Source organism: Suillus fuscotomentosus (genome assembly GCF_016647785.1).
Source record: "Suillus fuscotomentosus strain FC203 chromosome Unknown F5891scaffold_2, whole genome shotgun sequence".
NCBI classification, from domain to species: domain Eukaryota; kingdom Fungi; phylum Basidiomycota; class Agaricomycetes; order Boletales; family Suillaceae; genus Suillus; species Suillus fuscotomentosus.
The window spans coordinates 620787-641048 of NW_024539514.1; the positions used below are offsets into that span (position 1 = coordinate 620787).

A 20262-nucleotide genomic window follows, 5' to 3' on the forward strand; every position below is an offset into this window, starting at 1 on the left:
ACTATCTAGCAGGATCTGGCTTGATCATGGCAGGTGCGCGTTATTCAATCGAAGGAACCCACTCATCCAGCTACTACCTAGTAGTAGCATCTTCTCTCGTCAGGGTACATCGGATCACCTCCAGCCAGGGATTCTGTCTAGGAAGCGACGATCTCTAGGCTAATGCGTTATCGACCAGCCAGGTGCTCATCGAACCCAACGATAAGTAAAGTCATATATCCATGTATGTGCAAGTTTGCAACTTGATGAGGGGTTCCCCTTTGAACCTTGTATACAAAGTTCAGATCCACGGTGTTTAAGTTCAAGCTGAGTGTAGAATGATGATCAATAGCACCTCCCACACACATATTCCCTATACTTACCACCAACTCACCACGCTATTTACAGGCAGCAGCAGCACTGTATTGTCATCCATCGCCTCCTTGCCGCTGCATATCCGGAGACCCTTGGAGGTTTGATCATAACCTGCATACCTGCGATTAATGTACTCGTTATCCCAAGTTGCGCATGAATTGCTGCAATGTCCATTAGCGAAGAAGAGAAGACGTAGCAAGATTCTCACTCGATTGACAGACAAGGCTGGAGTCAATGAAGGTAGATTCAGAATCCTACCGACGTTGCATATCATTTTTTAGTTCGTCGTAGGTCTAGGGCGTTCCTATCAGTAAGAAGAAATTGTCCACTTCTGAGATCTGATGATCTAACTACGGGAGACTAGGACGTTCCAGACACATCATAGTGGGTGCCGTCACCCTAGCGCCCGATTCTTATCTTTGTATTTTATCCGACTGTACACTTGCCCTCTGGTGTCCAAGGGATGAACACCAGCTGGTAAGTCTACCATCGCTATAATATTAGACCATTGTTGGCAATTATACGAGTAAACGCCCTGCCCTACTCTTGTCTGCCTTAATATTTACTCGCGAATCTAGGGGCTGCCGAAGCAATTTTGATGGATCACGATCAATGATACCATGATCATTGATGATCGACAAAGTGGAACAGTACAGGCGTGGCAAGTGTCGTGTGATACATAATCAAGTTTTAAGACAGGAGGAGTTAAGAGGACATGAAACTTCCCTGCATATCCAGACGAGAAGCTGGCTGCATGCTATTTCGGTACTACAATCGCATCCTCATGCTAGGAATTTGAAGGTAAAGAGGCGTGAGGCAGCCTTGATGCGTAGTTCTGTGAAAGGGTGGATGCAGGTCGGTATCACGGGCTAGTTTGTGCGGGAAGTTAAAGAATAAAGGAGTAACAAGGTGCTGAGAGGTGGGATGCTTCGATGGTAGCTTGGGGTCTCAAGCTCGGGTCGGGGTTGAGGGGAAAGAACGACTGTCTGAGAGTGAGAGGTATCTCATTCGCTTGATGATTGAATTAAGAATATTTTCAGGAGTGCGAGTCGTTGGGGTGCTGAACTCTGGCGCCGTCTCCATTGTCCACTGAGAAGAAAATAATGTTACCAGGACCTCTAGTTCAAAAGAGGAATAATCATACCTTGCGCAGCACTACGTCGTTGTCACTATCACCAGTAACGACCGCTGGAGGACTGGGCGTAATATCTCTGAAGACATTGCCAAGCTTGGAAACGGTTGAGGAGGAAGTGAGGGTCACGATACTGTCTAAGCTGTTCCCAGGAGATGAGATGGATGGCGATGACAAAGGAGTCGTGAAGTCATCGGTATCGTCGTGTGAGAAAGCAGGAGAGCGAGCATCATCACGAGCGGTTGCCAAGGAATACTCTTCACTACTAGTGGTCGGTGTACATGTTTCTGCAAGCCCCAGAACGTCGCAAGCGATTCTGTCGGACGCGTGGAGGAGCGCTAGGGTAGAAATGCATAAAGTAACAACGGCGAGTTGTGGAGAAGCCTGTTCTGCTTCCTTCAGGGCATGGCGAGTGTAACGAACCACGGTTTTGTTGAATAGGACTGCCGAAAGAACGCCAGTCATGATAACTCGGGCGACACTAGTAGAAATGAGAGAGGCAGCGTTCATTATGGATAAATGTGAAGAATTTAGTCGCGATGTTTTCACTGAACTGGTAGTTCTCAAGAGCACTGATAAAGCTCTGACTCGTATGTTCCGAATATTTGTTTGGTTGCGTACAGCGCGACTCACGTCACGTGTGCACAAAATCAAAGCACATTCACCAGACCAGTCGAATTTAACAACACGACGCGCAGTATAAATTACAGGTGCACTTCCGAACGAACTATATGCAGATCAATATTGTTCAAAGCTTCCACATCCCTTACACCACCTTCTCTACACCAGGGGGAAACTTATAGTTTCCCTGGCGTCTGACCTCGTCGAAGACATCCATCTCCACCAGGCTTTTATCGTGTCCCCAGAGCGAACTCTCACTCTTTTTATCGCGCACACACCGTGCAACCTCATCTGCCTGAAAATGCCATCCAGTGCCAACATACTCAAATTGCCTTGTCTCCTCCTTTGTCACTTTGCTGCCTTCGAGGTACTGCACAGTGAAACTCTTCGGGCAGTATATCGGCGCTGCAATTGTGATCATACCCTTCTCATATCGAATTACGGCACCGGTATGATAGGAAGCTATGTTCATGTTGCATGACAGAATGGCTTGTGCAGCTAATTCCCTTTCGACAAAGGTGACCGTGAAGGAGGTGTTGCAGTCAACCCCTGTCAGAGGGGTTTTCAACATTGTCCCACTGACGTTGCTGGGAGCAGCTCCTTGGTTATAAGGGTGCTCATACAGGGCGAGAATGGCCTGTTACTGTCATTAAGGGAATAAAGACAAAGATAATTGTTGCCTTACCCAAATAAGAGGATATGGTCCCCTGCAATAGGTCAGATTACTATTCTCCGCTATAAGATTTACCTTGTGTACTCACAAATCTAGTAACGCGCCACCACCAAGGGCAGGATCCAAGGCGCGGTGAGTCTTGGGAATTTCTGTTGTGCTCCGTGAGATCTGATGTCACATAACACAATGCAACATCACTCACCGTCAAGCTTAAAGTCATCTGACAAGTCGGCTTGGAGAGCCAATGGTGCACCCAATACACCACTTTCCGAAATTTTCTTGACCTCGAGTGTAAGAGGCTGGAAGCGTGTCCAAAGAGCTTCCATGAAGAACACTCCATGCTCTTTTGCAGCTGCAAGAAGCGACCGAAGCTCAGCTGCATTTGATGTCACGGGTTTTTCGCAAAGAACGTGTTTCTTTGCCTTGATCGCGTCGAGTGCGTTTTCATAGTGAAGAGTATGAGGTGTGGCTACACAACGCTCTGTAAGTTGAGATTGACCTAAATATGGAATTAAGTCAAACCAATGTAAACTGCATCGACGTTCTGCGCCACGTTTCGTTAGGTTGGTTGCTGCTCTGACGGTATTCTACTCACCGGATCCGCAAAGACACCAGCATAGCTCCCATATGCTTGAATCGACTTATCACCCTTGGCATATTCGGCGATGAACTTTTCTGCTGATTGGATGCTTCGCGACCCAACAGCAGTCACTTTGTGCGCTACATCAGTGACATCACGGCTGTATTTAACAATGTCATTTTATTTCACGACGGACAGCAGAATGGCGCTGACGTTTCGGGATCAACAAGAAGATCCTAGTAAACCACACTTATCAATTAGAAAGAGAAATAGGCGGATATGTTCAACGCACTGTTACGAAACAATTGGCTATCCTGCCAGTTGAGATAATGCCCCAGCGAAGAACGAACGGTTTGGTCATGACTGGCTGTGGGGCGGAATAATGATATCCTGTGAATGCAGGGATGTATTGAGGCGGGTTAGTATAACCAATGTAGATGCGTTCTATTGGCATTATATATGCCTTTGCAATGGTGGTCCAAGTCACGACGATGATCAGCTGATTAGGGGTTCGGCCCGACTTAGTCACTGCAGTCCGCTGCATTAATGTGGTAAAATTAGAACCCAATCCATCGCACCTGGTGCCTTTCACATGCACAACTCATCCACACGTCTGACCGTATCATCCGCCACGGGTTGTCACTGAGGGATCATCTATCATCCATTATCCCCGATTTTTGACACGCTCTGTTCGCGACATGTACGAAACTCAGGATGTCATAGCGAGCACCCTCCCCCAGCTATTCGAGCATTCGGATATCTTGATAACCAAACTCGCCCCGGAGCTCTTCCAATCCATCAGGAATACACCTCTTGAGACCACAGATCCCACTAACGCGCTCATCGAACGCGCTATCGCTATCATTCACGCATGGAATGCACATGAACAAGCAGAATTCATCGCTGCACATCCAAGGATCGGGGAAATCAAACAGCTCTCTGCGTTGAGTGCCAAAGAGCAAAGTGGTGGCCTCTCCGCTACCACAAGGTTGCAGGCACCCCCGGAAGTGTTGAAACGGCTAGAACACCTTAACGCGTGTTACGAGCGTGTGTACTCTGGACTGAGGTACATCACATTCGTGAACGGGAGAACTAGGGCCGCAATTGCGAGGGAGATGGAGGACAAGCTACAGCTCGGGCATCCTTTAGAGAGCTATCCAGATGGGCCTCCGCTGAACGAGCCTACGGCAGAAAGCATGATCTGTGTCGCGAAGAACAGTGAGGATTGGTTGCACGAGCTGACACGAGCGGTAGATGATGTAGGGAAAATTGCTAAGAGTAGACAGAAGTCATTGGGGTTGTGATGACATCGAGAATATAAGATCGGAGTTCCGTATGTACATTCTGCCATTACAATGTCCAGGGAGACTATAGCAAACATAATCACGGGCAGATCAATGAACAAATAAACACGAACACGAACACGAACCGAACAACAAGGGATCGCAGAAGGAAGCGAAGCATAGAAGTACAACAGTATCGCGAATAAAAACTCCAGCGCTGGGAGATAAATAAAGCAAAATACGCTCTGAAATGAACAAACTATTCGTTTGAGTTCGCCTCGCTAAATGCGAGTCGTGTGTCGTCGTGGTATTTGGCCTTTGTCCGCCATTTCTTTCCACTGTATATAAAATTAATCCATCGAATTGAGAGATGCTTGCAAAAATAAATGAGATGTACCTGTAGCGCAGCCTGCCTCCTCGATTCCCACTCTGGGTGGCAGTCGCGCAGTTCTTGATAGAATAGCTCAACCATTTCCACGTATCGCTGCTTTTCCTCTTTTATACGCTTGAGGTTTTCATAGAAATCTGCACGTTCTTTCATACGAGCCTCGCTGCGTTCCTTGACTTGACGCGCCCACTCTTCGCGCGTCTTGACTCGCTTGTCGTGCTGCTCATCCCAGTGTTTCTTGTTCTTCTGAGCAAGCTGAATACGGTCATCGTAGGCCTAAGACAATGAAATATGTTGGTACCCATCATTCGAACAGAGGCATAAGCATGATTAAAGACACACCTTCTTTTTCACTGGATCACTTAGCACCTCAAATGCCTCGCATACCTTGCAACAAAATCATACCATCAGCATCAGCATCAAGCAATCATTCGCACCAAGCTCAGACCACCCATACATTTCTGAACCTTCCCTCTGCAGCCCGGCGCTCTTGCTCCGATACAGGTAGGTTCGAGCTTGTCAGGGTGCGTTTCAAGAGCTTTCTGTTTGTATGCCCTCCTCACTGCGATTGGAAGTCAAGATCAGAACGACGAAGTAGATTAGATTAGTGCGAACCATCATCCGTAGAAGCGGTAGTTGCAATCGCAAGGACGTCATACAGCGTGAGTCCTACCATGGATGGGCAGATGCTATTCGAACAAGTTTATCGATTCAAGCTTGCCTCGCGGGCAGATCGACAGGTTTTTGGACCGCAGTAAACAAGAAATGAGGACTGCGAGCAACAGATACTAGTAGTCAAGCAGGGGTTGCAGAACGGATTTTGAATTCGAAGCAACTTCTGAGAATTTCAAACTTGAACGTTGAACCTTGTTTGGACGCCCGTCACCAAATTGATGACACGCGACCGCGTACATATCTCACGTGATGAGTACTTCTGTTCACAGGATTCATGTTTGAACTTTGCAAACTTGCACCAGATACTAGGCGACGTAGGCGTGTCATGTGAAAATTTTGTCTGTTGAGTCGAGATCCGCGGGAATGGTGAGCGCTCAATAGATCAAATACTGAACTGATGCAATGGATTTGCGGTTGGAGGCCTTGCAGTGTCAATCTATCGATATTACTACACCTTGCACTTATGACTTGTATCATACACCGTGACTGTGCACCCCGTCACCATTTCTTTTCTGCTGCCTCTACACTCCCAGTCGCTTCAGCCACGCAAGAAGGCCCACACCACCTGCATAAACCTTTCCGTCTCTTCCAGATGCGGGACATGCGCTGAGTCCGCAAATTGCACCCATCGGACTTTCGGGATATGCTGAAAGAAGGGCTCCACAACTATGTCGTGGGTTATATCGTACCTCCCGTTGATGAGCAATGTCGTCGCCTGAATATTGTGCAGCCGGTCAATCACGTTCCACGTCTTTAGATAGCCAGTGATATTAAATTCGTTTGGTCCATTCCTGTCCCTCAAGGATTGAAGATGCGTGACACAAATGGACTAAACACCTACATGGTTGAGTATACAGTCGGATCCTTTTCCATCCATGCAAGCCCATCCACCAGGGACTGAGGCACTGGGTCGAGCCTACACGAATGCCGCTTGTAAAATTCATTCATTGCAGCAATATACTCTGGATCCGTTGTTGTATCCGCTGCCTCGTGCTTATTCAACGCATCCTGGACTTCCTGCGGTAACCCCTTCCTCAAATCGTTTGCAGCCTTGACAAACAGCGCCATACTCGCTGGCGAGTCAGCAATCACCAGTTTCCCGAGGCCTTTTGGTTGGCGCGTTGCAAACTCTGATGCCAGCATCCCTCCCCAGCTCTGCCCAAGTACGTTATAGTTGTCGTGGATGTTTAAGTGGTTCAGGAGGTTGTGCAACTCGTCGACGAAGAGCTGCACAATCCAGAAGTCCACGTTTCCGTTCTTCTCTGGGAGATGCGTGGAGCGTCCATTGCCGATTTGATCATAAAGTATAACGGGTACGTCGAAGAGACGTGTAAGCTCGGAGAGGATGTCGAGGTATTCGTGGGTTGAACCGGGACCGCCGTGAAGTACTACAAGAGGTGGGTTGTATGGGTGGGGCAGAGTACCATACACCTTGTACCAAGTCTTGCAGGGCTTGACCGCATCAGGAACGTTGAAATCGGCTTCGCCTTCCCTAACTTTAAGTGACGACATGGTTTTCTATGGTTTTTGGCTTCTAAGCGATGGTGAGTGGGTTTCGTTAGGTGGATGATGATTCCAGTGGGCATTGACATTTATCTTATGATGGGTCTAGCATGAGAGAAGGTATTTATAACCGCATCATGATGGTGATATTCATCATGATGCGCCCATTCTGCTCGTTGATATAGTCAAGCTTGAGCTTTAGATTCCTCAAACTTCTTATGAGAACATTTGGTGTCGGCCACGCTGCAATGTTTGATCCGAATCAATCGCCATCCGATGTCCACGTCGCAGTTTGTCAGAGTGACATGAAACATTCTAAATGGCTTGGTATATCGTCCTTTTTGGTGGTACGTAGTTGGACCTAGATCAAGACTGTTATCCCATCTGGCATCAATCGTGGGGGGTGGCGCACATGGGTTCTGACTTTTTAAACACCCACAAATGATCTTTTTGCAGAGCTTGAATATATCGCGGCTTGTTCTTGCGATCAAGTATTGCCATCAATATCCTCTCGCGCATATTATACACGTCACTACATCAGACATTACATGCTTTCAAGTCACTAGTAAAGAGCTTTGACACCAACCTAATTTACTAGTACGCAGTGCTTGATGAGCCTACATCTATTGCCAAGGGTGCGATTCGGATCGATCCTACCATTCGCGAGGCATACATGTCTGTCCTAGGCGGACTCGGATGGCAAGCTGATCTGCATACTGCATCTTCCACAAGCAAGATAGGCTTATTTAGGAGAAAGTGTCCGAGAATATACCCGGTAACTGCAGTTCTGTGATTGTAGGTATCCTTATAGGCCAGCTGACTCCAACGCATGTCTTTTATTATCGAATGCCATTAATGCTTTGTGTTTAGGAATTGCAAGGTAATTTCACACTCGAGTCCGACATAACTGCACTGCAGCACATTGCACTAGATGCAATAGAACGGTCGGAGATGCTCCGGCTAACATGTGTTGTCATAACTTCTTTGATTACGATGCGGTCATTATATTCTAGAGCCAAAGCAGGTATGTTTATTCATTCCGTAGACAGGGAAATAATCCCCTTTGCAAGTGCATGGCGTCATCCTGCTAAGCCAACGACAGTACAATCGGCAGGAGAATATCTAATCTGATAGTTCCTTTTCCTTCACACCATATTTTGCAGCGTCGGTGCCATGATGTTGATGGTTGACGAAGTTGAACCTAGAATAATTACTATGAGTCTGGGACTGCACATTATGGTAACATATGTTCGTACATGGGGAATGCGTCTGCAAAAATTCAAGGATTTAGCAGGAAAGACGCTGATTAACATATTCCAGTGATACTCACGGAATTTCAACTGAGACCATGCAGAGTTTCTGTATGCAGTGCCCTGTACCCACTCTGGCTGGCTGGATGTACCATACAAAGGCTTACCCTCAGCTGCCCTTTGGGAAAGCTCGGCCAAATCCAAGTCCTCCTCTCGTTTGTTCTCTGACCAGCCCCAGAATCGGACTGTCAAAAAAACAATGAGACTGCTCACGTCTTGCACAACCAGAGTAACTCACAACTTGAGCGTTGGTATGCCAGCAAGAAACCACCAACGAAGCCAAGGAAACCTCCGAGCCGAAAGCTGGTCCGCAGACGAACTTTTGCAGGGTCAGCCATATCTGAGGACAAGGATAAATTCATATAAGCCTGATACAAAGCGTTGTGACTGAAACAGGGATGCATACCCCAGAAATACAAAGCAGCCGGGAATGCGGCTGTTCCTGCAGCCCAGGTTGCATAGTCTGACGAACGGAAATAACGCACAACACGGAAAGCGTGTGGGTCAGCGTCGATGAGCGGGTATGGTGTCGTGACGACCTTGTTCGGCATGGCGACAAATGTTGACAAAAGAATGAACTGCTGTCGTCGTTGTGTGCAGGAAGACAAAGTTACGGTTCGTCGCGAACAATGACCGGCCCTAAACCGGGATGTGCCAGGCCTGCTCACCAAGTCAGTCCTGTGATTATAACTTGTCCTCAACGTCCTCTGTTCTCTGTTTCTAGTCGCTGATCGTCCGTTCTACAACGAGCGCAAAGCGGCCTGCAATTCCTTAACTCGCTGGCACGTCTATAGAATCATTGAGGGAGAGTGAACGTGGACAGACGGAATGACCGTCGGGCGAAGAGGACTGCCCATTCATCTCCTTACGCTCGACCAACAAAGCCAGTCCCAACGAAAAAATCGATGAGCACATGATTCATGTTATTGTCTTCTACCTGAAACTTTGCCTGACATTGTATGTCTAAGCTATGGAGCATTTCCGGTTTAATGAGCTTCTTACGATTCAGTGGCACCGAGGAGGATGATCGAACTGAGGATCTGGTGCGCTCAGGTGCCTCGTCCTCCAATAACGATGAGGACGAGGATTTGCAGGTTCAGGAACAGGAGGGGCCCTCATATTCCCGCTCGTCAAGTTCAACTTGATCGGAACTCTGCGCCTGAATTTGTACTTCCTCTTCCTCCTGGTGATGTACCGCCAGGGCACGAGGTTTGTAGTCCATTAAGTATTGTCTGGTCTGGTAACTTTGATTCACGAAGAGTAGCCTTCCCAGGAACTAGTTTACCCGCCTGCTTGGGATGCCCAACAACCAGGACCTTCCAATGGGGCATCCCAACCCATCACTCCCGCACGACAGCCTTTCTACAGTTTAAATACACCACCTCGCCAAACCAATGTTCCCCTCTATCTGCAGCAAAGTCCGTCACTTGCTAAGAACCTCGAGCCTGTCACTCGATTCCTTGTCGAAAAAGCAGGGCGGCCTCTTAACGAATTCGAGGCAGCTGGCATAGTGGACTACATTCAAAAGAACGTACAAGGTACGAATTTCCTGCTCCCAGCATGCTGTGTAAGCATGTATCTATGCTCAAACAGCAGACAAGCCGGAACCCTTCCGATTCTCGACATCTCCGTCGCGTGGATCCCCTCCTAACCTTGGGCTCGGGACATCAAATAGTGTATCAAGTGATACACACGCTCCGAAAAAGATACTTTCACGCAATCCCAATGGCGTATTACGCTGGCAGGGTGCGGGTAGCGCATGCCCACGAAACCGTTATCGATCGCCTGGGTTTGGATCTCGGCCTCAAGGCCCTCGTATCGAGCTATCTCCCATACGGACACCTTCTGCAACTGATGCAAAACGTCGCCGTGTGGGCAATGAAGCCGAGTCTTCGACTGCACAGAAATCTGCGCCCCCATCGTCGATGTCTAGCATCGGTTTTCCGACCTCAAACACTACTTCTCCAACCCGTTCTACACCTGCAATCAATGAGAAAACTCTAGTTCCACCAGTGTATGCACCGACATTGGCTCCGGCAGCTGTTGTTACGCCAAAGGTGAACGGAGCAGCTACGCCTCGTTTACGCACTGCGGGTCTTTCTGTAAAACCCACGACCCCGGTTGTACCCTCACCTTTACGACAAACGTGGAAGCAGAATGATTCACCGCCACAACCTCCAGCACGACCCACGCGTGCTGCAAACTATATGACGGGGCTCATTAAGGAAGTCACCCCCCTCAAGAAACCTGACGTGGCGAACCCGTACCAGACTGCGAATCCTGTAAAGATGCCCACTAGGAGCCTCCCACGAGACGCTTGCGCCCGCCAGCAGAGAAAAAAGAGAAACAGCAGAAGGAGCCAGAAGTCACCGCGCAGGCGATTATTGAAGCCATAGTGCCGAAGGTCAGTGGGGAAACTGTGATTCAAGTTTAGGGGCTGGACTGATGTTGATAATAGGGAAGTAAGCGCGCAAGGCCTCCGCCAGATATGGAGAGGCCAGAGAAACCGACTCGCGAAGCTCAGGACACATATATCCCGAAGACCAATGGTCATAGCGCAAAGCCAATGGTTACTGCCGGAGAAGTCTCAGACCAGGACGAAAGTCCTACAAAGAAGCAAAAGACCGCGAAACCTACTCCCGTCGTGCTTTCCGTGGAAGAGGCGGAGGGTGTTGAGATGGTTCAGCACAAATCTTCAGTCTTTACGCGGCCTGCCGAGATTGTCGTCGAAGATACCCCTTCGTCACTCACTACGCCGAGCCCTACACCGTTCTCGCATACTCCATCTCTGGCCTTGCCGATGAAGACTGCATTTGGAGCCAAACCAATGTCTGAGGTGCCCGCTACCGAATTCATTCACCGCCAAGAGATAACGAATTGAACCTTGCGGAAGAGGAATATCCATCATGGGTGGCACTGCATGTATAGTGTATTTCATTGCCACTCGTCTTGGAAACAGAAGCCTACTTCTTGACAACAAAAACGGCAAACGTATGGAGACTGCAGGTCGTGTGCCGAAATGCAGGGAACTGAGCAAACGACATCAACGAATAAGTGATCATCACCGGAAGTGCAGGCAACTCACGGCGCTCCTCAGTAAACCTGATGGGAGGTTTTTCAAAGACGGCTGCGTCGAAGCTTCGGAGGCCAAGACCCATTGCGGTGGTGCTTTATGAGGCTTGAGAGGCGCATTTGCAGGCTGCGTGGGGTATTACCTGGCAGAGTATGGTTCGGGTAAGCTGGCAGTGGGTGAGCGTGGGGGAAGGGGTTATACACATAGGTGTCACCCAGCGCACCCATCAACTTGCTGCTACCTCCCATACCCGTACCCACCATTCCTGCGCCTGCCCCCATCCCCACACTCATGTTGTGCGAGGCGACAGGTTGAGTGGTACTGTCTGGTGCTAGAATTGGCGAAGGCGAAGGCGTAGGGCAGCGTGAAACGCCCGGAGACGCAGAGGGTGCCGAAGCACTCGGGGGCTCGGTGAGGGAGGAGCGCTGGAGTGTGCCAACTCAATAGAATAGACAGCCTGTTGCTCTAGTACCGGAACAATGCTTCTATGGACAAATATGTAATCCTATGTAGTATGTCCATGTTATCGATGTTAAAGCGTAAGTTTGGAATGAGCATCAGAAAAATTCGGTCGAGTACTATGACAAAGGGAGAACGGTGATACCTTTGAGATTCTAGTCTGACTCTGAGTCCCAGTTGCTAGAATCCAACTCTGAGCCAGTTCCTCTCAAACCTCCAGCAGACTTGAGTGCCCAGCCAGGCTCTTTGTTTTCCAAGACTTGGAAGGAGGAGTGAGGGAAGAACCAAACGTTAGATACTCGTCCTGGTGTAATGCCATCTTCAGTAATGCCAGGGAGTGGCTTCCACGGTCCTATCCCATGGTAGAGGGCTCCACCCATGAGAATTATGACATCCCGAGGACGGTATCTAGAACGAATGAGTCCAATAAACTATATACAAAGTGAAAGGCTTACAAGAGTTTGAGCTTAAGATCGGTTATGTAACATTCTCCGCCTGTAAATTTACCCATGTTGAAGATGATAGATGGACCCGCATCTAAGCCGTCCTGATGGGGCATCACCTGCAGTTTCCACACCAGGACTCTTCCAAGGAGGGGCCCTGGATCAGTTACCGTCCAACGGCCGGCCAGGAAGGCAGCTTCATATTTGGTGTAGAAAGCCGGAAATGATACCCGGAACATTTCTCCCAACAGAATGGCCAACTCCTGGGTATCATCAAAATATGCTTGGACATGTAGGGCTCCACTAGCGTTAGAGACCATGTCAGCTGAGGGATGAAGTCCGTGCTAGAAAATGTGTAAGTAATATAGAGGCAGAATAGATTATACATACGACGGTAGGATCACTGCCCTGATCTGGCCATGCATGTACTAGGTGTCTGGTACCGGTGCGCTCAGATGCAAGCCTAAGGTGCGGTCTTCATAGACGTATTCAGCACCCGCATAGATGAAGCTCCTACATATGCCATCTTCACGTAGGTCTTCCGAGTCCTTGGTGCTGTCAACCTTAACGTATCGCAGGAGGTGGTCTTCCTTGTCATGGCGTCCATCCCGGGGGCTTTTATGGACATCTATGTGGTGGTGGAGGGTTTGTGTGGCCACTGCGGTCTTGGCAAGCACGCTATCCTATCCTCTGCAGTAAGTTGCCTGTCATCTAACAGAATTACTGAAAACTCACCTTGATACCATCAAAGTATACCGTTTCACCCTCTTGAGCTGCCCGATCTAAATCATCAGAGGATCTTCCCATAGACGAAGGAGCTTTGGGCCCAGGAATGTAGTAATTGTAAGCAAAGTGGCTCTGTAAGATTGGTGATTAAAACTATAAGTCATTTCTTGCCGATGTCAACTCACCAATTTTGGAGAAGGCCCAGCACGCCTTCGGGCAAAATAAGCCACCAAGGGCTGATCATGTTCATCGAGGAATATCCCCGAAGCTCCGTCACTTTCCCAGGTAGACATCTCTCGCATAGTACGTTCAGCCATGCCCTTGGCTGTCACGGTATTCTTGGGGCCCCGTATGAAGTCTTCGAGCCAGACACCCTTCATATGGTAGGTGGGAACATTGTCTTTCCAACGTTTTGCATCGTAAGCAGCATCTCGGCGGAACCGCTTGGCCCATTGATTGTTGGAGAGAGTTCGGTCATGGATGACTGGGTCTAGGAGGCGGGAATCTGGGGCAAGGGATGGCAGTAGTTTTATTCAATAATGTCTTGTCTGTGCCGGTAAGCTTGGCAGCTGCTTGCGACACCAAAATTGGGTCTGTTACAACTGCGGTAGACATGGTAGGGTGTAGGGAGGAGAAACGATCAGTAACTTGAATGTCTCCAAGCTGAAATATAAAGCTACGGAGTGAAACGGCAGGTGCTTGATCCACGAGGCAGCAAATAAAAATGCTGGTACCAACTAGTGCTGCCGTGGTCCGGTTCGGTCCGGTAGTAGAAGTACTTGTACTGATAGCTACATATCCAACGAAGCTGCAGCAGAAAGGTGCCTGTTCCTATACGCTCCCGTGTGATGCGTGCAAAAGAGGTGACGCAGTATCGACGTGCTGAATTGCTGTAATCAATGTCCGAGCTCCACCATGCCGTTCCCAAAACCACGAACACCATGCGCAAACGCCCAGCACACGTCAGCAACTGCTGACGTGGCTCAGACGAATACGGACGATGGACGAGAGCAGGAGAAGGGAAGAAGACAAGGAGGAGAACGAGATAGAGGAGATGGACGATCGGTAGCACTCGAGTGCTTCGATTCTGCACGCCTGGAAGCAAGTAGACAGGTGTTGCGTTGAAGGAGATGGAGGGGCATCACACTGAGGTGTGGAGATTGGCAGTATCACGAGATGGGCAATTGGTAGCAAGCGGTGATGCTGACGAGGAGGTCATCGTCTGGCATGGAGAAACTGGAGAATCACTCACCCAATCCATTAAAGCCCATTCTAACAGGATCGACTCACTGGATTTTTCTCCCAATGGAACAGCGCTGGCCAGCACCATTTTCCTCGATAAACGACGGATGGTTATGGACTCGAACGTGTGTTGAAGAAGATGGAGGGGCATCGTAATGCCGTGCAGGCATTGGCAGTATCACGAAACGGACAATTGATAGCAAGCAGTGATAGAGGCGGAGAGGTCATCGTCCAAAATTGATCTGCAGGCTTGTCACATCTAAAAAGATATTAGCCTAAGAATAGAAATAGTGGCCCTAACGTACCAGTGACACGAATTCTATCAATATAATCTGGAATGATGCCTCATCACCAAACTCTTTCCAGTCTGCTTGTTTCTGCGACGTAGCGGAGAAGGTGGGGGACATGCTTTGGGTGGCTGAGGAGGGAACGGAGATTGTTACTATAAGGATTCCTAAGTTTTGAAATCGTACCTGAGTGGAATAGAATGAAGCCATGGCGTGAAACAGAATAGGGAAGAGAGAGAGACTAATGCAATGCTCGTAGTGAGAACAGGGCTCCCACGTCTTGCGGTTCGGGGAAGGTTCGAACTTGGCAACACAGAACCGTTCGGGCAATGGTGGACCGCGAACCTCACTCAGGTCCTGTCCGCCCCAATTCTTGGACCACGGACCGAACCAAGGAAGAACCTGACCGTTGGTCAGGTTCGGACCGTGGTTCTGGACCGAACCACAGCAGCACTAGTACCAACGACTTGGCTACAGCACTACACCCTTTTACATATCCATATCAGACACGCGCTGCTCAGTATACCCTGAATATGTAAAGTGGTGTCTTACCTGGAGGTGTACTGATCAATAGCAGAGTCGTGGACCCATGTATACAGCAGGATTGAATGTGAATGGTGGAACACGCCTTGAAGGGCGATGAACTGTGGGCACACCAGATCTCACACAGATCTCGATTCGCACCACAGCTCAAGCGCTCGTCCTCAAGGACTTGAAGCGATGAAAACGGTTGTAGGTTGCAGACCGTTGTAGTAATGCCGAGGTCACAAGTGTGACGGGCATCGTGAAAATGCTGCGGCAACTGCCGCGACCAACTGCTGCGCTGCTCCAAATAGTGAGCGCTTGAGCGCTGAGTGCGCATCAATTACACTTACTACTAGTCACTGGAACCTCCCAAATCCTTGTCCTCCAAACGAATCATGGAGTCGAGCGTGCGCCCACTCCTTACGCTCACAAAGTCACGGTCAGACGGTATTATCACAAGTACTTCTGGCAGTGTTCTGCCGGTCATGGTGAACCACGATCGATCGGACTTTCATCCACCATACGATTCCGATCTCTCACCTTCTGGATTTAGCTTCTTTTCTTGGTTCCAGACTTCGAGTATGTCAGACGGTGCTTGTAGCTCTACCCTCCTCACTTAGTAACTGCCTTTGGTGTAGCTGGGTGGCGAACGGTGTAAATAGGTGGAGCTCGCACGCCTCCATCACCGAATGATGTCTTCTTGCTTGTGAATTTGTCGTTCTGAACATCTGCACACATGTCATTTTCTACCTATCTGCTTTCATTCAATCTGGTATGTGTCTTTCACTTTGGCTATCCTTTCCGCTTTGACCATTCTTCAGAGCTTCGCTCCTTTGATTCTGCCCTGGGATACAAGGGCATCGCATATGCTTCGGTAAGTGTCCTCCAGTCCTTGTATTCCTTGCATTCTGACCTTTTTTGGAGTCTTAAGTGCACCAATACCACGGACTTTCACCATCTACGGTCCCAAGGCTCACGTTCTCTTTACGAAGTTCTATCCTGTATTGTAGAAGTGAGGGTCCTGCAAAGGATGAATCGATGACAGATCGGACATCTATAAGAATCCATCACTTGCTTGCAAGGTCACATGCCAACCCGTTAATTCTGCGAATCGTCCCAAATAACGGCATTTTCCGCGTTCTCTGTTCGTAACATTTGCTACGATTGTGAGCAGTCTCTGTCCTTCCAAAATACTGTTTCAACTGCGCTCGTTCCCTTCGTCTTTCCAATTACAAACGAAAGCAAGGTCATCGCCGGCGACGGCGCCTAGTTGCTAACTGATATTTATTATAATATTCGGATGCTGTGGTGGAAAATCACGTGCGTATTTTGTGCTGTTTGCCACGCTCCATCCCGAAAGACCTTGCTCCGCAAGGTAACTGTAATCTAACCACCAAGTGCTCGCCACCACACCCCTTACCTTATAATGACTTTTGGCGAGATTGCCCACTACGTGACCCAGCCTATGGGCTGGCCTGAACCAGTGCGCGGTGTTGCTTCCTTGTTGTCCCCGTTCCACTGTCCCGACAAGCCAAGTAATGAGCGTCTTGATAGTGCGTCAGCCTCGACATTCTCGGAGCCACTCACTTCCAATGAAGTACCTGCACCTGGATCATACACTGCAAAGGATTTTGACATCTTAATTCATTCAACAGCCGTAGGGTTGTGTAGACTTGCTGAGCTTCCTCGCTACGGCGGCGAGAGACCTACTGTTCCTCTTTGGTCTCAGCTTGTCCATGCATTGGCAAACACACTGTCCTCAGATGTTCTGATTATGTGAGTGATATTATCATTGCGCATTAAACCAGGATTCGAATCTCCCGACAGTGAAGATGCACCGTTCATCATGCCACGGGCTCAGAACGCCAGTCAGCCGTCAAATCTCATTGACGGACGTGCGACTCTTCTTGCTGCCCATACCATCTTTCCTGCACCTAGAAATTATTCAGATACCTCCATGACTAGCTTGCGAAACGAGCAAGATGAGGATGAATCGATGCATTCTGCAGACTCAGACTCTTGCAATGGTTCAGTCGATTCACTCGACCTGCCCTTGCAAGCTCACATGCTTCCGGGTCGAGGGAGATGCCTTTTGGCTGTGGTGCCAATCTTACTAGTCGCCGACTCCCGGAATATCGTTCCCCTACTTTGCAGTGCTCTTTACCAGAGACGTGTGTGGGGGATTTGTCAGCCTGTGGTAGGCCTGTGCTGTTCCAGCACGGGTACGATTGTCACGGCAATCTTCGGGTGGCTCGACTCCGATCAATCAGAGGAATGCCCCATGGTAAGTCCCAAATCAATGCATATTTTTCCATATTGACCCTTCCTGAAGCCTACACCGCACCTCGCTTTAGCAGCCGATGTTGGCTTAGATCCCTCCATGGGTGTGTTTGATTTCGCAGACGCCCACTCTTCCATCAGCCTTGCGCAATTTGTTTTGAGATTGCGTACACATTCTCAAGATATCAAGGGCGCCATATCGATAGAAGCAGTCAATTCTCTGAGTCCGTTGCGCTGGAGATCCGATTTACCTGATTTTGAAACTCAATTTGGGGGGCAGTCGGATGAACGAGTGGTATCCTGGATCCACGAGGTACACGTGCAGACCAGTTCCAGGTATGGATTTCTATATTTAATGCCAAGTCCGAATCATAATGGTCTTTCAGTGAGACGTCATCCTCATCTACCCCTCGTACTCCATCCCCGCTCTTGGACACTGCACTTGTATCATACGATACCATGGCTTCTGACCTTTCTATGATCTCCGAGGATGAACCAGTCGATGTTCCAAAGTGATTCGACCTATGTTGCACCTATCAACACACAACTAACTTGATGCTTTAGGCTGTTCTATGGGACCCACTTAAAGAACACGACACGGTAAGTTTGCTTCAGTTACTTGATTCATGATCTTATCGTCTCTGCAGAGGCGGGGGGTCACAACCATCGGGTTCTTTGAAGAGGCACGGTCGATTACCAGCAAAGGCTAAGGGTTCTACCTCATTGTGTTCTGAATCATATTTAAACTCACGGCATGGAGCCTGCTTCTTGTCCGACTACTGTTCAATGACCATTCCTTGTCTCCAGAATGGCTGCTTTGCCTGACAACGGCCTTGTTGACGGGCTGTCTATGTCCAACTGGCTGTTTGAACGCCGTGCGTTTACAGTTGGTCGTATTCCAATCACCTCCAAGGAGCTGGAGAAGACCGCCGGAATCAATGAAATGATTGAAAAGTATGATAAAATGACGGTGTTTTGCTGGTCAGATGCCATCAAAGCCGAAGTGAGTCCGCATGGTTTCTCTTACTACCAATCCTCATTACATCACACGCAGCTCTCGAGCGCTGCCCTTGATAGCTGTCTGTTGGATATGAGGGCAGAACTATGCGCCACGAATCACCGTCCTAGCTCCCAGTCCAACACGATTGTTGTCCACTTGTCTGAGGATATCCAGTTCATTTCGTCCCGGATTTCAGCATTGTTGCATGCTGTACAAGGCGCCCGCATCTGTGATACTGTCGCAAAATTGTATGGCGCCAACGAAGCTGATCGGCGCCATGAATGGGATTCGTTACTCATGAATTTTTATCAAACTACTGCCGAGCAAGGAGATGTGTTGTGTGTAGTCCCTAAGTCCAGCTATTTACATTCTGATTGTTCATTTAGGTTAGAGCGACCGTTGAATTTGGCTCGTAATTTTGGCGCTGACGACACTTTCTCCTCAACACAAGCCATTGAGGCTGTTGATGAATACACGCGCCTATGTCTTGACCAATACCAGAGTGTGGGTAGCAACGATAACTCTTTCAAGCAGGCCATAGCAGCGCGAGATCAGGCCAACAAATTCGCCGATGATATCAAACGCTGCAAGGTGCTTACTGAAGTGATTGGGTCTCACTCCTCTAAGGATCCGGTCACTGGAAAATGCAACGCCATCCTCGTCATTCCATGTCCTGGTGCTGCTACTACGGTGCTCCAGCGCATATGCGGTACTATCGAGCCAGAAAAGTTCTCAAAATCTTTCATGCTAGTGCAGGGTCCAAAGGCGGATAAGCTCGATGCGAGTACATCCCAGAGCGTTGGTCACAGCCAAAAGATCACGTCCATGGAAACCAAACGCATCGATGACCATGCTCAGTTGCAGAACCCATTTCATTGTTCTCCCGATGACGATAAAGCACCGCAGGAAGAAAAAATAACAGATATGGATATCTATAGTGATGAACCTAGGAAGCAAGACCTATTTCTCCCAGTGCTGTTGGCCGAGTACAAGAAAAGAGACCAGTCAAGCATTTCAACAGCTATGAACCAGACGAAGACCTTCCTGGTTTCGGCAGTGACCTTCCTCTCTGAGCTCGGTATCACAGACCACCCTGTGTTCGGGCTCGTTGTCAATGGCGCACTTGGCGCGATTACGATGGCGTGGAAGAAAAACAATGTATGTGCTCATCTGTTACTATCTCCGAATGAGCTCACGAGCGATGCAGCAAATCTACATAATGGAACGCAATGTCCGGCACTACGACATCAGGGACCCTTTTCAGGCACTGCAGTTCGTCTCTGTTCTGCCGCGCCTCGCACGTCACGGCCTGCACCTCCGCTGTTTGTTAGAGAAGCAGCTCGAGATTATACATGTGAACCAAGTTCACTCTGAGTTGCAGTGGTCCAAGTTGTCACAACGGGAAGACGAAAGATCAGCGGCTGCGAGGACAAGATTAGAGCAAGGGGCCGCACAGGAGGTGGTGCAGAAAGGAAGTAGAGATTGAAAATCAAGTTATTATATGAGATGCTGGCAGTGTCTGTCCATGCATCAGTTCCATGAGAATATCTTCAATTCGCCAGAACTACTCATTTGGCGTGACAAAGACAGGCTGAGTGTTTTTCTGTGCTGGAGGGCGCAAGCGCCTCGTGGGAGGCTTCCTAGTGGGCATCTTTACAGGATTCGCAGTCTGGTACGGGTTCGCCACGTCAGGTTTCTTGAGGGGGGT

The 20262-nt window shown here is 48.9% G+C and overlaps 9 protein-coding genes across 9 annotated transcripts; 3 read left to right on the forward strand and 6 right to left on the reverse strand.

The window, feature by feature from the left end:
• Positions 1-1302: 1302 nt before the first annotated feature.
• F5891DRAFT_1180705 (uncharacterized protein) lies at positions 1303-1996 on the reverse strand (the record flags this gene model as incomplete). Its single annotated transcript, XM_041365971.1, has 2 exons — positions 1303-1443; positions 1499-1996. 2 exons carry the CDS (start codon positions 1994-1996, stop codon positions 1303-1305), a joined length of 639 nt encoding a protein of 212 aa, XP_041233255.1.
• Positions 1997-2140: 144 nt separating this feature from the next.
• Positions 2141-3861, reverse strand: F5891DRAFT_996540 (uncharacterized protein). Its single transcript, XM_041378382.1, has 8 exons — positions 3653-3861; positions 3574-3596; positions 3376-3520; positions 3303-3324; positions 2983-3249; positions 2869-2929; positions 2793-2814; positions 2141-2744 (listed from the first exon to the last, which is right to left on the reverse strand). The coding sequence occupies exons 1-8, from the start codon at positions 3812-3814 to the stop codon at positions 2253-2255; spliced, it is 1194 nt and encodes a 397-aa protein (XP_041233256.1). The 5' UTR covers positions 3815-3861; the 3' UTR covers positions 2141-2252.
• A 70-nt stretch (positions 3862-3931) lies between these two features.
• Positions 3932-4944, forward strand: F5891DRAFT_209589 (Oxo-4-hydroxy-4-carboxy-5-ureidoimidazoline decarboxylase). Its single transcript, XM_041370909.1, has one exon. It carries the CDS (start codon positions 4059-4061, stop codon positions 4662-4664), a length of 606 nt encoding a protein of 201 aa, XP_041233257.1. The 5' UTR covers positions 3932-4058; the 3' UTR covers positions 4665-4944.
• F5891DRAFT_1219780 (uncharacterized protein) lies at positions 4819-5707 on the reverse strand (the record flags this gene model as incomplete). Its single annotated transcript, XM_041369389.1, has 5 exons — positions 4819-4981; positions 5041-5307; positions 5374-5418; positions 5469-5593; positions 5647-5707. 5 exons carry the CDS (start codon positions 5705-5707, stop codon positions 4925-4927), a joined length of 555 nt encoding a protein of 184 aa, XP_041233258.1. The 3' UTR covers positions 4819-4924.
• A 273-nt stretch (positions 5708-5980) lies between these two features.
• F5891DRAFT_996544 (Alpha/Beta hydrolase protein) lies at positions 5981-7377 on the reverse strand. The gene is made up of 2 exons (XM_041378383.1): positions 6548-7377; positions 5981-6497 (listed from the first exon to the last, which is right to left on the reverse strand). The coding sequence occupies exons 1-2, from the start codon at positions 7216-7218 to the stop codon at positions 6245-6247; spliced, it is 924 nt and encodes a 307-aa protein (XP_041233259.1). The 5' UTR covers positions 7219-7377; the 3' UTR covers positions 5981-6244.
• A 703-nt stretch (positions 7378-8080) lies between these two features.
• On the reverse strand, positions 8081-9142 carry F5891DRAFT_996548 (NADH-ubiquinone oxidoreductase complex I, 21 kDa subunit-domain-containing protein). Its single transcript, XM_041378384.1, has 5 exons — positions 8926-9142; positions 8758-8859; positions 8540-8704; positions 8466-8478; positions 8081-8410 (listed from the first exon to the last, which is right to left on the reverse strand). The coding sequence occupies exons 1-5, from the start codon at positions 9068-9070 to the stop codon at positions 8332-8334; spliced, it is 504 nt and encodes a 167-aa protein (XP_041233260.1). The 5' UTR covers positions 9071-9142; the 3' UTR covers positions 8081-8331.
• Positions 9143-9593: 451 nt separating this feature from the next.
• Positions 9594-11400, forward strand: F5891DRAFT_1180711 (uncharacterized protein; the record flags this gene model as incomplete). Its single annotated transcript, XM_041365972.1, has 5 exons — positions 9594-9728; positions 9784-10057; positions 10113-10771; positions 10819-10923; positions 10978-11400. The coding sequence occupies 5 exons, from the start codon at positions 9594-9596 to the stop codon at positions 11398-11400; spliced, it is 1596 nt and encodes a 531-aa protein (XP_041233261.1).
• Positions 11401-12017: 617 nt separating this feature from the next.
• F5891DRAFT_209703 (uncharacterized protein) lies at positions 12018-13237 on the reverse strand. Its single transcript, XM_041370910.1, has 6 exons — positions 13230-13237; positions 13012-13177; positions 12885-12957; positions 12507-12838; positions 12197-12459; positions 12018-12097 (listed from the first exon to the last, which is right to left on the reverse strand). Coding segments are annotated over exons 2-5 (660 nt in total). The 5' UTR covers positions 13014-13177; positions 13230-13237; the 3' UTR covers positions 12018-12097; positions 12197-12206.
• Positions 13238-16511: 3274 nt separating this feature from the next.
• On the forward strand, positions 16512-20152 carry F5891DRAFT_996569 (uncharacterized protein). Its single transcript, XM_041378385.1, has 10 exons — positions 16512-17050; positions 17102-17558; positions 17607-17890; positions 17941-18066; positions 18119-18154; positions 18202-18306; positions 18362-18557; positions 18609-18892; positions 18941-19712; positions 19762-20152. The coding sequence occupies exons 1-10, from the start codon at positions 16701-16703 to the stop codon at positions 20038-20040; spliced, it is 2889 nt and encodes a 962-aa protein (XP_041233263.1). The 5' UTR covers positions 16512-16700; the 3' UTR covers positions 20041-20152.
• Positions 20153-20262: the final 110 nt, after the last annotated feature.